This window comes from Natrix helvetica, assembly GCF_964273705.1.
Source record: "Natrix helvetica genome assembly, chromosome: 9".
NCBI classification, from domain to species: Eukaryota; Metazoa; Chordata; class Lepidosauria; order Squamata; family Natricidae; genus Natrix; species Natrix helvetica.
In genome coordinates, this window is record NC_138560.1 from 22,408,040 (window position 1) to 22,424,907 (window position 16,868).

The 16,868-nt window shown below is 44.6% G+C and overlaps 1 protein-coding gene across 7 annotated transcripts in view; it reads right to left on the minus strand.

Annotated features, from left to right (window-relative positions):
• COL16A1 (collagen type XVI alpha 1 chain) overlaps positions 1 to 16,868 on the minus strand; it is a 289,804-nt gene that overhangs the window by 46,128 nt on the left and 226,808 nt on the right. For 4 of the 7 annotated variants that reach the window (XM_081962316.1, XM_081962318.1, XM_081962315.1 and 1 more), the window contains 8 exons: positions 13,248 to 13,301; positions 12,898 to 12,933; positions 10,436 to 10,540; positions 8,017 to 8,049; positions 5,872 to 5,946; positions 5,740 to 5,784; positions 5,233 to 5,277; positions 133 to 186 (listed from right to left, as the gene is read on the minus strand). In XM_081962316.1, coding sequence (XP_081818442.1) covers positions 133 to 186; positions 5,233 to 5,277; positions 5,740 to 5,784; positions 5,872 to 5,946; positions 8,017 to 8,049; positions 10,436 to 10,540; positions 12,898 to 12,933; positions 13,248 to 13,301 — 447 coding nt within the window. The remainder of the gene's footprint in view (positions 1 to 132; positions 187 to 5,232; positions 5,278 to 5,739; positions 5,785 to 5,871; positions 5,947 to 8,016; positions 8,050 to 10,435; positions 10,541 to 12,897; positions 12,934 to 13,247; positions 13,302 to 16,868) is intronic. The other 3 variants (XM_081962321.1, XM_081962319.1, XM_081962317.1) reach the window with 2 other exon arrangements.

A 16,868-nucleotide genomic window follows, 5' to 3' on the forward strand; every position in this document is an offset into this window, starting at 1 on the left:
CGTGTCTTGCAGACAAGTTGCAGTCTCAATCAATCCGTGGAGAGCCACACTGGAGAAAACCAGTCTCAAATCAACAAGCGCCATGCATAGCTCAGGGCTTCTCTGGAATTATCAGTTGGATCCAAGACTCACCGGTTCTCCCTTGGATCCAGGGAATCCAGCCGCCCCACGTTCACCCTGGAGTCCCTTCGGAAAGAAGAAAGATACAAGGTATGTTTCATGTTTCCTGCCCTCCCCCATTTCACTGAACCACAGTTGCGAGGGTAGCCTCTCTAGCTATGTACCTGGGAACGGGCTGGGAACAGATGGAGAATAAGTTATAGAAATAGGAATACAGCGTAAGTATCGAGTAGTAGTCTTGAGGTAGTCACCACTTCTTTAATTAACCACTGGTGTCTGGGAAGCTACCATCAGCATCTGGAACACAGTTTTCCATAGCTTTTTCTAGGCTTGCAGATCAATAGAATTCACACAGATTTGATGGGTTAGACATCCGATTAGGCAAGGTTTTAGAAGGGCGGTGTTTGTAGCAGCAATTCAGGGCGCACACACAACATTGCTAATTGAGACAAGGCACAATGAAAACGGGTTTGGATCATGATCTGGGCAATATCTAGAGCAGTGTTTTTCAACCTTGGCAACTTGAAGATGTCTGGACTTCAACTCCCAGAATTCCCCAGCCAGCGAATGCTGGCTGGGGAATTCTGGGAGTTGAAGTCCAGACATCTTCAAGTTGCCAAGGTTGAAAAACACTGATCTAGAGGACAGAATATTCACTAATGTTCTCTCTCTCTCTCTCTCCCTCTCTCTCTCTCTCACACACACATACACACACACACATTTTGTTCCAAATACAGGTAGTCCTTGGTTAGTGACTAAAATCAGGACTCCATTCCTAAGCGCTGCAGTCGCTGAGCAAAACATCACATGGTTGCATTTGCAATTTTATTTTCACCATCTCTATTAACTCTGCTATTCGCAAGCTGGTTGGGAAGCATCCGAATGGCAATCACGTGATTGCAGGATGTTGCATTAACGGTCATTAATGTGAGGATTGGCCATAAAGCTATTTTTCTACAGCATTGTAGTAATATTGAATGGGCAATACAGTCGGTAAGCGAGGACCACCTGTATAAGGTCTTAATGGTCCCATGGAGACATATCCCAATCCCCACAAAGCCCTCTTGGAAACATGGCTAGATGAAAAGAATTAACTCTATTTGAATTTCTTTCACTTTCGCTGAATATTCATGGCAGCATGTGGTGCAGAAAAAAAACCCCAGCAAATTTGTAGTATATACATCTAAATTCCAAGGCAAAGTGATTGGTATTATCTGGCTGTCAAATTTCCTGCATTGCCATCTTGGTAGCTCTAGAGAAAATGAAAACATCAATTTATTTCACTGTTTTCTTCTCTTTACTAACACAAGAACCATTGAATCGGATTAGATTCCACTTCAGCCTCCAATACTGATCCTGGCCAACAATTTCAAATTAAAGTCAAAATTCAGCCAAAATTCATAATTCAATGGGAACTGGTGACGAGTTCCCACAGAAAATAATGGAATCCTGTGAGAAAATCCTCTTAGAGAAGTCTGTCTGTCTGTCTGTCTGTCTGTCTGTCTGTCTGTCTGTGTCTGTCTGTGTCTGTCTGTCTATCTATCTCTGTCTGTCTATCTATCTCTGTCTATCTATCTATCTATCATCTATCTATCTATCTATCTATCTATCTATCTATCTATCTATCTATCTATCTATCTATCTATCTATCTATCTATCATCTATCTCTCACCGTCCCCATCAAAGATAGCTAGATTTTGCTGGTCTTTGATTTAGATAGATGATCTAACTACCTATCATCTATCCACTTCTTTTCTTTTTCTTTCTTTCTTTCTTTCTTTCTTTCTTTCTTTCTTTCTTTCTTTCTTTCTTTCTTTCTTTCTCTCTCTCTCTCTCTCTCTCTCTCTCTCTCTCTCTCTCTCTCTCTCTCTCTCTCTCTCTTTCTTTCTTTCTCTGTCATTCTAACATTAGTAAGTGCCCAATCACTAATTTTCTGTGATGGACACGTGGGTGCTGGGCAGGGACTTGAACCTTCTTTTGGGTGGGGAAAACCTGGAAACTTTCAGATTTGGGTTTTCCCAGAGGTGCCAATGGGACATATCTACTAAATCGGAGACTTCTTTCGTTGGGGGTGTTACCTGGAACCCTAACATTCGCCTAAATCCTCTTTAACAATTCTACCAGCTCCCCTCAACTGCGGGGTGCTGTCCAGGGTCCTGAGCCCCAAGCATCGATCTGATTCCGGGTGGCACGAAGATTCAGGGAAGATGGAGGAAGAGAAGAAGACCATGGAAGGAGCTGGAGGAGATGGTTCAGCGACTCATGTCAAGACTATCTACTACCCTCCCCAAGCCATGGTGGAAGCAGTAGAAGATGCAGAGGAGCTTCACTAACTTCCATCTGGTGCTTCCTTCTGCTATATAATACTTTTTCCTCTTATGCTGGATAAATTCTTTCATCTAGAGGTCCCATCCTTCAGCCAAGTCTTTCCTCTGGGATCATGTCAGGACCATGAGGACTATATACACGAAGAACCTCCAGGAGGACAGAACTAGAAAACAGGCCGTGACCTAGGATCAAGTTTTGACTGAAGATATGAAAGCCAGCAAAAACAGACTGATCCAAGCGAAAAATGAAACATCAAATAATGATGCAAGATGTTCTTTCCTTAGCAGATATCCATTTTTACATTGAGGCAGATGGTTAAAGAAGGCAGAATATCTTCAGGTTGGGTCAAAAAGACACAACTATACAACATATGTAAAAAACAAATCTGGGCCTTTGATTGCATAATTATGGTCTGAAAAGTGCTTTTTTGACCTTACCCCATTGACATATCTGGAAGAGAATTATATTTTTTGATTTGCTTCTTGGCCATTTGATTAAGGTCAAGTGTAGTATATTTTGATAATTCTCCCCTCCTTTTTCTTATGTTGGTTCATCATCCAGGGTATCGTTCAGTTTGGTCCAATGCCTGGGCCTGGATCCACTAGTAGATTCAGCAAGTAATTCATGCCATAAGTTCATTGTAGGATAAAATGGTTGTATTCAGGAGGAATGGGATTTTGTTTGATAAGGGCATCATATCATCATATCATAATATATTCCTAAAATGCTTCTAGAATATGGTTTTTCATTGTGTAACAGAAGAATTCAGTTGAAGGGGAGGAGGCAACCCCCCTTTATTTTCCACTAACTTAAGGTGTTTTTTTTCTGCACCGCAATTATGAAATTCTGTTTTTACAAAGGCTGCCTACAAATGTCTTTTCCATTTTCATATTCTGATCTGCCAATTACAAAGGAAGCATTTGAAGACAGAGACTGTTTTTTTCTTTCTTGCAGATAGTCAAACTAGGAAAAATAAGTCTTTCTACTCGCAGGGCCGAGTTAGAAAAAAAATGACATACTTTTCTTGCTAAACTATTGGCAAGTGAAGAGTTTTGGCCAACATTTTATTCATTTCCCTTTGTGCTTTGAAGAAGTCCAGCCATGAGAGACTTCATCATCTATAGACCCAAAGAGATTCTGAATGTTCCTACTAAATGCAAATACCAACCCAATTTGCCATCACCCCTAAGAAATTCTGGTGACTGGGAGAGAAAACAATGCTTCCTGTTCAAATTGGTTGCTTGCAGGATCCAGTCAATTGGCATGTCTCCAGAGACTCTTTAGTATCCAGAAGTCCCACATCACAAGCATCTCTCAACTGTAATTTCTTGCTAAGTGGAGGAAGACCTACAACAATTACATTAATTATACCACCCACAAATGTGGGAGGCTTTCATGAACCATTGCAGGGTGGAGTTAGTTGAGGTTACATGGTGATGGCTTTTATTGGACGTACTCTTGACATCAGACAGTGACAGGGCCAAATCAAGGAGCGATTAATCACACAGACTGGGAGTCACAGTGTCATTAGTGAGATGACAATAAAGAATTAATGAATGGTGGTGATGGTCAGGTAAAGATACAATGATGCTTCAAGAGCTGGAAGCACAACTCACAAACATGACAAGGGAGGCTCTTTAGTTTAGGAAAAGTGACAGCTTCCTCTCAAGTCCACAGATTCTTTCTCAGGTATGTATTTGAACCTGGGTCCAACTGCTTCCTCTGAAAGGGATTCAGCTCAATAGATATTCATGACCAGGGTTTGATTGATAAGCTAAGCCCTGAGGGGGAAAATGTGTGTTGGAATCTACTTTATGTGAAATATCTCTGGAGAAAAATGTCAGCTGTCTAGAAGTAATCAGACTTCTCACTGCCTGATAAATAATCCCAAACCCAGAATATCCCATCACAATCTTCTAGTGTACTTTTCTGAGGGAAGGCAGAAGAAGGATCCTTAAAATAACAGAGTTAGAAAGGACCCTGGAAGTCTTCTAGTCCAACCCTCTACTTAGGCAGGAAACCCTACACCACTTCAGACAAATGGTTATCCAACATCTTCTTAAAACCTTCCAGAGTTGGAGCATTCATAACTTCTGGAGGGAAGCAATTCCACTGATTAATTGTTCTAATTGTCAGGAAATGTCTCCTTAGTTCTAAGTTGCTTCTCTTCTTGATAAGTTTCCACCCATTGCTTCTTGTCCTGCCCTCGTGTACCTTGGAGAATAGCTTGACTCCCTCTTCTCTGTGGCAGTACCTCCAATATCAGAAGACTGCTATCCTGTCTCCCCTGGTCCTTCTCTTCTGTAGACTAGCCGTGACCTGTTCCTGCAACTGTTCTTCCTATGTTTCAGCCTCCAGTCCCCTAATCACCTTTGTTGCTCTTCTCTGCACTCTTTCTAGAGTCTCAACACCTTTTTTACATCGTGGCGACCAAAACTGGATGCAGGATTCCAAATACCCATCTGAAACTTTGCCCTTAAATGGGAATTCTCTAGATCAAGTGAACCCCGTGTTGCTTGTGGGAACTAGACAGCTTTCTATCGCAACTGATCTCCGGTAACATTGGAAGGGAAAGTTTTAATTGAAGGAAAAGTTCCAGACAGCATCCCTGAGCCAGGAGGAGAGTTGAGAAAGAGCTACAGACCAGGTGGCAGCACATGGGAGAATAATCTGACCAAGATATTAGACCCAGAACCTGGAGAAGAAGGGAGGAAGTAGGATGAGAAGCCAAACAAACAGCAGCAACAAAGGACTGCACAGAGCGCGTGCTTTATCGGTTCTTACAGGTAATCCAGGTGGGCCAGTCACTCCCGGAAAACCTGGGGGGCCCTACAGGAAGAAACAGGGAGGTCATCACTCAGTCATCACATTGGCTGGACTAGGGAAAGCAGGCAAGGGAGCTTTCATTGAAGACAAGGCCAATCCTTCGCAACATGTTATGCATTTCTTCTTAATTCAAGAGTAAACTTCCAAGTTCTACTGCTCCAAATAGCTGCCAAGAGAACAAAGAGTGGCCTACCCCCTCCTTTTCTGGGTGTGGTTGTGGGTGAATCAACAGGGCATTTGTGGGACCAGAATTAGCTGGGCTCTTGGTGAAGAGCAAGAGGGCAGCCACCCAACTGAAGACGGTCCAGTTGTAGAACCATCCACGGAGAGGAAGGCTGGCCTTAAGTGGCTTTATATTCCATGTTTCTTAGACAGGCATCAGGTTATGCTAATACATGATGCTGCAATGGGTAAAGGCTTAAGGGAGAAGATCTAAGCAGAAATTGGCTCAAAGGATATACTCACAGTTGGTCCAGGAGGGCCTGGAAAACCTCGTGAGCCTGGTGGACCCTAAGGAGAAGCCAAGACAAAATTAATTTCTGAATCCAAGGATCTGCAATAGCACCCTGGCTGCTTGGTCTCTCCACATGGCTTTACCTGCTCACCCCTCTGTCCAGGCTGGCCAGGGCTTCCAGGATGTCCTCCAGCACAATCTGGATCATCGTTATCAGTCTGGAAGAGAAGGCAAGATGTCTCAAGTGGTTAAGGATCTCCAACAGCTTCTAAACCCAAGATGAACTCGGCTGGATGAAAGCTCTGTTTTTGCCAGAATAATTCTAGTGGTCACCATTTCCTGACAGATTTCTCCCTCCTCCTGGGCTTCTGCTCACTCTAAAGCTTTCCAAAAGGCCAAACCTAAATGTTATTTAAGATTAAACTTTGAGAATGAAACACTCTCCCCCTTAAAATAAATTGCCTCCATCCAAATCTGGATTTCCACCCACACCGTTACCTACCAACGTCCATTTGAGTTTGTTTCAAGCAAACATCAAGAAATCTCATTTAATTGACTGCTAGATAACCATGGATTAAGACTGGGTATTACCAGGGATAAGATTCCATGACTTAAGAAGGAGCCAAATGAAACATTTTAGGGACCAATCTTTGGTGGAACCAAATACCAGGACCCCTGACTGATCCATGAGTGAACAGCATTCAGTAGAGGACGCTCCATATCCCTTGGCCGACAGTAAATGGTGTGAGTGAATTTGCCAGGGCTGCTTTGTGTATTTACATGCCTTGTTGAGTACAGAGACAATATTTATAGGCTTAGAGCTATCCTGAGGGCCAGGCTAGAAGCCACACAGGAGATTGTTTGGTAGCCAACCATCCCCTCCCCTTAAATGCGCTTGCCAGGCTCCTAGATTGCAATAACACTCAAAACTCTTGCCTAATTGAATCACATAGAGAAGGAAAGATTTCATCCCCACCCCCATCCCAATTCCATGATATTTCTCTAACATCACCAGCCAACAGCAATGGTGGTAATAGTAAAAAACAAAACAAAAAACAAAAAACAAGATGGTGGCTGCAATTGCATCATTGAAGTCCTATAGGAAATTTTAAATATAATAAGAGCAGGGGTCTGTCTGTCTGTCTGTCTATCATCTATTACAGCAGTGTTTCTCAACCTTGGCAACTTGAAGATGTCTGGACTTCAACTCCCAGAATCCCCCAGGCTGGGGAATTCTGGGAGTTGAAGTCCGGACATCTTCAAGTTGTCAAGGTTGAGAAACACTGTATTACAGTGATGTAATAGCTAACCTTTTTTGGCTCGGGTGCCAAAAGTGTGTGTATGCAATAGCGTGTGCATGCTTTCCTATACCCATAATTCAATCCCCCTGCGCGCCCCCCTGCGCGCCCCACTGCGCATGTACACAAACACCCTCCCCACCGCCCCTCTGTGCATACCTCCATGACCCCCCCCCCACACCCTCCTGAAGCCTGGGCAAGGTGAAAACAGCCTCCACAGGCCCCCCAGAGACCCCCCAGAAGCTGGGAACGGCCCATTCCCAAACTTCCAGCAGGCCTGATAGGCCCATTTTCCCCCTTCCCAGGCTTCAGAGGCTTTCCTGAAATCTGGGGAGGGTGAAAATGTCCTCCCCTGGCCCTTTGGAGGCCCTTCAATGGCCAAAAAGCAGCTGGGCAGTGTGCGCATGTGCTCTGCAGCTGACCTAGTGCATCAGCTCTCCGTAGCCCCTGTGGCGCGCATACCATAGGTTCGCCATCCCGGATCTATTATATTTAAGAGCTGCTATCTCTATCACAGAGAGACTCTGGGTGGTGTACAAAAAATATTAGAAGCATAAAAAGAGTGTGCAAGAGGGGATGGCTTTAGGGCACTAACCAGCCCCGAGGCTGCACGCTCCTCTCTGAGAGTTCAAGCAAGGTTGCACACCCGTATTTTTTACACTTTCTTAAGAGGTCTGTGAGGGGGAGTGTTCCATGGAGAAGGGGTGGCAATGGCATAGAAGGCTCTTTTTCTGGGCCCCGCCTGTCAGATTTGTTTGGCTGATGGGGTCTACAGGATATCTTCTTGCCTGACCTGGTGGGACAGAATGATGGGATGGGGTGAAGCAGGTAGGTAGGCTGGCCCGATGCCATTTAGGGCTTTAAATCACACACATCTTTTTTTTTTTTTTGCATATGATTTGGTAAAAAGGAAGTGCTACTAATTTGCTATGTCTTTATCTTTCATTTGCTGCCTTCTGGATTAAGTATCCGGCCTAGAGATTGACTCACCTGGGGCTGTTCTGCATGGAAGTCAGGGTGGCACTGAAAGGAGAAGAGATGCATCATGAGTTGAATTCCTGGTCCAGAATTTACGGCACACTAAAGTTCTGTAGATACTAAATTTGCTTCATCCGTGCAGGACTGGTTCAATGGAAGAATCCACTCAAGTTTTCCTTTGAGCAGATATATTTTCCAGGATGCCAATAAAGCAATTGGCAGCTGATGAGCATCCTCCGGGACCCCTTGTGATCATGGTAAGGTATAAATTGTGGGCCAGGCATTGCACTTAGACTTGTTCCCCATTGTGATATATGGCAGCGCATGAGACCTGAACATATCTATGGAATCACACAAAGGAATTGCTCAGGTCAGTGAAGCTGATGGAGATTCAGTATCCCCAATCTGCCTCAATTAGTTGGGAAATCCCATCTTAAGTCAAGCCAAGCCTTCCTTAAGTGGAACTCAACTTCTCATGACTGCTGGATATATCTAATAGCTTATTTGGCAATGATAACAGAAGTGCTTTATTACGCTTTTACTGGATTAGTTTTTTTTTTAAAAAAAACCACACAATCTATCGTTCAGTCTAGGATTTTGTCATCCCTCCAAGTCCAATGTTAACCAAACCAAACCTTGAGGTCAATCAACTTTAACTGGACAATGTCTCCTGAGATGAGAGAGCTAAAAGACTATGATGGGTTGCAATGGGCTGCATTTCTTTAAGTAACCCAGGGGTGTAATCCAGCAGGTTCTGATAGGTTTTGGAGAACCAGTAGTGGAAATTTTGAGTAGTTCGGAGAACCTGCAAAAGTCACCTCTGGCTGGCCCCAGAATGGGGTGGGAATGGAGATTTTGCAATATCCTTCCCCTGCCATGCCCACCAAGCCACGCCCACCAAGCCACACCATGCCCACCAAGCCACGCCCACATAACTGATAGTAAAAAAAAATGAATTTCACCACTGAAATAACCCAAATGTGAATATTATGGCCAAAATAAGGATTTGGGGAAAGTTCAAAAAATTGTTATAATCTTGCCCAAGCAATACCAAACTTTCTCTTATATGAAAAATAGGTACCAACATACACCTTTAGGTATAGTGATATGAGGGACTTCTTGGCACTGAAAGAGATTGGGCACAAAGTGCCAGAAACCTGAAAAGGTTGCCCCCTAACTTACAAGTATTCATTTAGTTGCCGTTCAAAGTTACAATGGCACTTAGAAAAGTGACTTATGACTATTTTTTACACAACCATTCCAGCATCCCCATGGTTGCATGAGTAACATTTGGACACTTGGCAACTGGAATGCATTTATGGTGGCTGCAGTGTGTCCCGGGGTCATGAAATCACCTTTTGAAGCCTTCTGACTTTGCTTGTTAGAAAGTTGCAAAAAGGTGATTACATGGGGAGGCCAGACTCACTTAACAACCATGCTACTAACTTAACAGCTGCAGTGATTACTTAAAATGGGGAAGAACTCACTTAAAATCTGTCTTGCTTAGCAACAGAAATTTTGGGCTCAACTGTGGTTTCAAGTCATGGACTATCTGCATTAGGACCCCAGAAATAAAGAAAATTCATTACAGGTAGTCCTGGACTTCCGGGATTTTGGGGAAGGTCAAGCCTGTGCCACTTTCTGCAATGCAAGGATTCTAAGCTTGGCCTCCTCTCAACACTTCCCTCCCGTCTAGCTGGAGATTCCATCACACATCCTGTTGTGGCTTGCCTACAGTCAGCAGAGCTGGCAGCAGAGTTGGACAGAGATGAGGTTGGGGAGGAACAATGACCAGGACTGGGGGTGAGGAAAGCTCAGGCGAGGGCTCTGCGTCAGAGGCAGAGAGGGAGCTAGACAGCAGCGAGGCAGAGAAACAGCTGGAGCCTGTTCCCAGTGTGCGTATGCTCAGAGCTGCCAGAAGACAAGAACAACTAAGAAAGCAGGGTTGACTTAAGAGTAAAGCCACACCTTGGAGGTGATTGGCCCCTCCCAGAGGAAACAAAAGAGGAGTGAATGGGGAGTGGGCTTTTTCAGGAAACAATTCATTCACCCAGTCAATTCAAGAGTGGAAAGTTCTGGTTGTGACTTTAAGAGACTCTGTGCCAAGTTTGCCTTGCGCTGCATTTGGAAACTAGTTATCTGGCAGCACTCCAAGGTCCAGATAAGGTGCGTGTGGATAAACATTCCTCTGAAAGACTGTTTGCTAAAGCCTTGCCGACTGTGAATGAAAGGAATTCACAGTCGTGTCAATAAAAGAGGTTTTGCAGTGACCAAAACTTTGCTTCTTGCTTTCTAAGGAAGCCTGGGTCAGAACACGTACGCAGTGTGACTGCCCAATGATTGAAAGTGTGGGCATTAAGGATGGAAACCACTGCAACCCTACTGATCTCCCATTCTTCTTTGTAGCTGAAGAGACTCACAGGTAACTCACCTGTGGACAATTATTTATTCCTGGAGCTCCAGGTTGTCCCTGATCTCCCTTTTCTCCTTTTACCCCATTATTGCTTTGGGAGCTGCAGGCTGTACAGATGGGTACCTATAAGAGAAGAGAAAGAACTGATAAGGTTTACCACTTGCAATAAGAGTTTTTCTCAACTAAAGATATAAATTCTGGAATGACCACTGAGTCCAACCTTCTGCTTCATGGAGAAATCTAAATTAAAGCATCCCTGAAGGAAGGCCATTCAACTTCTGCTTGAAGGTCCTACAATTTCCATTGGTAATTGACTCTACTACCGAACTGCTCTTGTGCCTGGAAATATTTCTTCACATAAAGCTGAATTTTTGCTTGGTTATTTATTTAATTTATATACTGACCATCTCCCCAATAAGGGAACACTTACCTTAGCATTAGTCTAAACATTCATGTCTTCTGAAATCATAGAGAATGTGTGAGACCTTCACACGATCAGTTTCTACCATTCAGGCATTCACATCTCTCCAATGTAAATCAGCTTTATAATTCTCTTTATAATAATATATAATACTCTATAATACTTGGGTGAAGCTTTACACTTTTGGTGAAAATTCCTTATGATTTGCTTCGGAAGATTTCAAGATATATAGATAACATATACGGACTTCAACTCCCAGAATTCTGGCCCCATGCTGACTGGGGAATTCTGGAAATTGAAGTCCACTGTTTTCAAAGTTGCCAACATTATGAAACCCAGAAAAATATCATTCCTCTTGCTTATTCATTTTTTTTCTCAAAGAAACCCCCATTATCTGTTAGATCTAGTTTCCAGTCCTCTGAGTGTCATCTTTTTCTATGCTATTCCATTTTCCCTGAACCCTTGATAAATCAACAATTTCCCATGTTCTCCTGTGCTCCTAGTTACTTGGGTGAGCGTTTTACTTGGGTCAATTGGAAAATGTAATATAGATTTAATGATCAGTATCCCGAACCATCTCAGAAAAATCCAATGTTTTCTTTGCAAAATAACTATTTCCAAATGAGCAAATTCAGGATTTTTATTTTGTATTGCATTGCAATATTGTATTGTATTAAATTGTCCTCGATTTATGACCGACTGCCTAGCAACCATTCAAAGTTATAATGCAGGCCCCAAAAGTTACAGAATTTATGACCTGATTTTGAAGTTATGGCGGTCACCCCCACCTCTCCATGGTCACACAATCACATTTTTGGGTACTTGGAACTGGCTCATCTTTATGGCCATTTGCAATGTCCCATGGCGACATGGCCAAGATTTTTGGCACTTTTTGCTGATCTCTACTTCTAGTTTCCAGCAAAATACACCGACTGGGTATGGGGTGGGCTGCTGAGGTTTCGCACGGGTTCGGGTGATCCTCTAGCTAGGATACTGCCCAGTTTGGTGAACCCTCAAATCAGGGGTGGGTTCTGGCTTATTTTACTGTGGGTTCACTCAGTGACGCACTTCGGATGTGCATGCGCTTCCAGCGTTCATGCCCTTGATGCGCACTACACGTGCATGAGCAGTAGTTCAAGAAGCAAAAAACAAGACATAGAACCAGTTCGAGGGCGTGGGTGGCCGAGTTAACTACCTACTTGACCGAATTGGTCTGAACTGGTAGGAACCCACCTGTGCCCCAAATGCCACCCCTGGCTGGCCACATCCACATCCACCCCATCCCGCTCCTCCCGGGAATCTCCACATGGCCCATTCGTCATGCCAGATAAGTGCAGGGCCCATGCGCAGGTTCGGGGAGGAGGAAAAACGGCACTACTGGAGGTCCCGGAAGTCTGGAAACCAGTCTGTTTCTGGCCTCCGGAGAGCTCCAGAGCCCGGTGGAAGCAGTTTTCACCCTCCCGGAGGCTCGAGGAAACTCTCTAGAGCCTTTGGAGGGTGAAAAGCGCCCCCCCCCATGGTGTAGGAGGCTGAATAGGCCATGCCCACCCTGGACATGCCCACCCAGCAACGGGGCAATGAACCAGTGATGGGTTCTGGATCCCGTTGCAACAGGTATGCTGCAATGGGGCTGGGCATCCACCACGGGCACGAGCATGCACACCCACTGCCTGCAATCCTCCAGCTGCTCAGTGTACGGAACACTACACAGGCACTGTACATTGTGCGTGCATGCGCAATTGATCCGTTTCCTTTAAATAAGGGTAAGGAACGAGGGCGGGCAGGCCCTCCAAAACACCGTTCCGGTACCGGTATGCATGTACCGGGGTATATTGCCCGGAACCCACCACTGCAGAGAACCCATTGCTGCAATGTTTGAAGCCCACCCCTGGGTATAATGGATTTGCTTAACAACCACAGTGTTCGTGAAAAAAAGTCCTTAAATTGGGTCTCATCACATGGTGACTCACTGAATGACCTCAATGACTAACAAGCGTAGAAGTCATAGGTCCAGGACCACGTCAAAGAAGCGGTATGATGATGGTGATGATTGTCCTACCTTTTCTACAGTACCGCTCTCTGCTGATTGCGGATTCTGCAATGGAGAGACGAAGTGAGAGAAATAAAAGGTGACATGGGGAAAAAGTAGTCCTAGTTCTTGTTTTCTTTTACAGGGGAAAAAAGAAAAGCACAACGGAGTTATGAGCTTCGAGGGTTGCTTTGCAAAAGCAGTGTGAGTTCCTAACCAGTCCTTCATTGATGTTGCTCTGCTATTTTTTTCCCTCCCTTCGCTTTGCTTTGGAGGCTCTTCCGCACTCGGAAGATGGTGGCAGCTGCACAGAGGGGACAGCAGTGAGCACAGGCCTGAGCAAGCGCAGGGAATAGCAGACGCTGCACTCCTGTACCTACCATTTCACCTGATGGCCCAGGGTGTCCCGGCAAGCCATTGTTTCCTGGGATGCCCTAAAGGCAAGGAGAAACTTTGAATACGTGAGTCCTCCCTGGCTATTTCTTCCAAAGGAATCCTGTTGACCCCAAACGGGACTTCAAGGTCCTGTGTCCCTTCACCTAACACCTGCCCAAACCTTCTCCTCCATGCTTTTCTGGGTCCTTCACCTATTTTTCCGGCTGTTTTCCTGAAAAGACAGGGCTCTGGGGGTGTACAAGAGGAGATGTAGCAGTCGTTGTGAACTCCCATGTCTCTGTATCTTCTACATCTGGATGAGAACCCAAACTGGACAGAGAAGGGTCCCCCTTCAGCCAATTCTGAAATGTCTCCCTTCACCCCTGTCAACTCCTAGGGCAGTGATGGCTAACCTTTTTGTTGTCGCATGCCGAAACCGCGCATAAGCACCCATAATGCAATGCGTGTGTGACACCCCCCCACATGCTCCGCCCCAGCGCATGCACACATCATCCCCCCATTCTCCCCATCCCCACGCATATGACTCCACGCATGCACCCTGCCTTCATGCATGCATGCATCTCCTGCATGTGCCCCGCCCCTACGTGGCAGAGACTTGAAAATCAGGTGGCCGGCAGGAGGCACCCACAAGTGCACGGTGGAGCTGAGCTGGGTGATGTGTGCCACCTGTCATGCGATAGGTTCGCCATCACGGTCCCAGGGAATCCAATTCTCTTATCTCCTTTCTCCACTCCCCTCTCTTCTTTTCCTTGTATGACCCCACATGATTTGTGATGTCCAGCTTTCTCAGATACAGAATGGATATTTGGAAACGTATGAAAAATGTCTTGGCCTTAAAACGGAAATCAAATCTGCCTCTTCAAATAAAGAATCCTTTTTCGGGTTTGATAGGGCCTTCTCTTTGGAAGAGAAACAGGGAGACACTTAAAAAGGGGAAGAAATATTATTCATTACACGCTATTAATCAGATTTGGGAACTGTTTTAATTGAGTTGGAAGTCTGATCAATGTCTAGTGACATCACTCATCAGGTTTAAAAGTGCTTCAGTGATTCAGTGGTGCCAAATGGCAAAGACTGTTTTAAGTTTTGATTGTCTGCTCCTCTTTCTTAAACTGACTTTCTTGCCCAGCTAATAATCAGATCCAGAAAAGATATTATTTCCCCTTTTAATATGTAATGTCTAAATATGTTTGTTTAGAGTTCCCTGAAACATCTTAAAGCAAAAGGTGTTTTGATCGCTCTTAGCCCTGGACAGGAATTGGGAAACATTCATAAGGGAAAATCATAATCACTGTTGGAAAATGAATTTACATAACTTTCTTATATCTTGGAAACTTTCTTATATCTTGAGCCAATGTGCATTTAGAGGAAAGAAAGGAGTCTCATAGCTTTAGAAGACTGCAAGGTGGCAGCAAAGGGTGGCATTTGCCTTATTTCTTAGCCTTCCTCTAGTGGTTGTCTGAAGTTTTGCAGAAGGCAACATCAAGTCTTCCAATCTTCTGAATTCCTTCAATCTTCCACAGTTTATCCACTTGGCTTTTACGACTCTAACCATCAATCTTAAAACATGTGTATCTGTTTTCTTTCCAACATACTTACTTGGCTGCTGATAGTACCTAAAGTGGCACCAAGGAGAAGGAGACCCTCTTCTGATTTTCTGCCCTGAGTCCAATAAAGTCACACATGGGATCTCCCGGGGGAACATAATATTCCTAAGGCGTATTACATTTCACTATATGTCCAAAGACATTTAACATGATGCTGCACAGGGTTGCACAAGGGGAGGGAAATGTTTCTGTCCTTCGCCTCTTTTTTTATTTGGCCAACCCTCTCCTTGCTTCCCAATTTGCATTTTCCAGCCTCCGAGCAATTTCATTGGCAAAATCTGGCAAACTGACTTTGCATGGAAAATTAGTGTGGTCTGCACAAATCCCTCTTTGAGAGCCAAAAAGCTACTTTCTGGATTTCTCCTTTTTTGGGGTGGGGTAAGATTTTCCTCAACCCTGTCTGTGTTGCATCATGACTTTGTTCACTGTGGCTGAAAGAAAGAACAAATTGTGGCTCTTGTCGTTGAAGTAAGCAGCAGAGTTCTGGAAGGACAGTGGGAGGGAGAATGCACAATAACAGAGTTGGAGTGGACCAATCTAACCTCCTCCTTGAGCTGTCTGGACACATGGCTGCCTAATGTCTTCTTTAAAAACCCATAACTTCTGGAGGCAAATTGTTCCACTGATGAATTATTCTCACTGTCAGGAAATTCCTCCTTAATTCTAGCTTGGCTCTTTCTTTGATAAGCTTCCATCCATTGTCCTGTCCTTAGGGGCTTTGGGAAATAGGTCAACCTCCTCTTCTGTGACAACCCCTCAAGTATCAGAAGACTGCTATCATGGCATCTCAGTCATCTCTTTGTAAGACTAGGTAAAGGTTCCCCTTGCTCATAAATGCTAGTCGTTCCTGACTCTAGGGGGCAGTGCTCATCTCTGTTTCAAAGCTGAAGAGCCAGCGCTGTCCGAAGACGTCTCCATGGTCATGTGGCCAGCATAACTAAACGACAAAGGTGCACAAAATGCTGTTACCTTCCCATCAAAGGTGGTTCCTATTTGTCTACTTGCAATTTTATGTGCTTTTGAACTTCTAGGTTGGCAGAAGCTGGGACAAGGAACAGGAGCTCACTCCGTTACGTGGAGCTAGGATTTCGAGCCGTCGAACTGCTGACCTTTCTGATCGACAAGCTCAGTGTCTTAGCCACTGAGCCACTGCATCCCTTGCTTTGTTAGACTATTCATACCCAATTCTCCTAATCGTTCATCATATGCTTTTTCCACCAGGTCCCTAATCCTCTTTGTTTAATGTCTCTGGAGATTCTCAAGTCATCCAAGTCATGGTTGTCCTAAAGGTGCTTTTTCAAGAGGCAACTGGGCTGCCTTAGTTTTCTTTGAAAAAGAAAAGTCACAGTCAAGAACATTCAAAGAAAAACCAGAAAATGCAGTTGCCCCTTGAAAATCACCTTTGGGACAATCCTCTTTGTTGCCCTTCTCTGCCCTCTTTCTAGAGTCTCAGCATCTTTTTTGCATTGTGTTGGCCAGAATTGGATGCAGGATTCCAAGTGTGGCTTTACCAAGGCAGGTACTAACGCTTCATGTGATCTTGACCCTATCGCTCTCAAGTTTTGATTTGTAGCTATCATGCAGATGAGGAGAACCTCAAAGGACTCTAGAGGAACACATATCTGTTGCTTCTTCACTTATGGCTTTCCCTCCACACCATTAGTCAACCGTTCTGCTGATTCTTGGTAAAACAAAGTGCTGCTCTTTCCAGTTATCTTCAGATCAGTATTCCTGGATTGAACAGGAAAAATAGAAAGGAACAGCACCAGGGGTGGGTTCAGGCAGTCACTACTGCCGGTTTGCCCGTGGCCTCTTTGCGCATGTGTGTGCACTTGATGTGCGCTGCGTGCACTTGATGTGCGCTGCGTGCGCTTGATGCAGGCTGCATGCTCATGCACAGTACAATAAAAATTGTTCTGCGCTTGTGCAGAAGCAAAAAACAAGATGGCACCACCTGCGGTGCCACCCAGAGAACCAGTTCGAGGGTGTGGGAGGCCT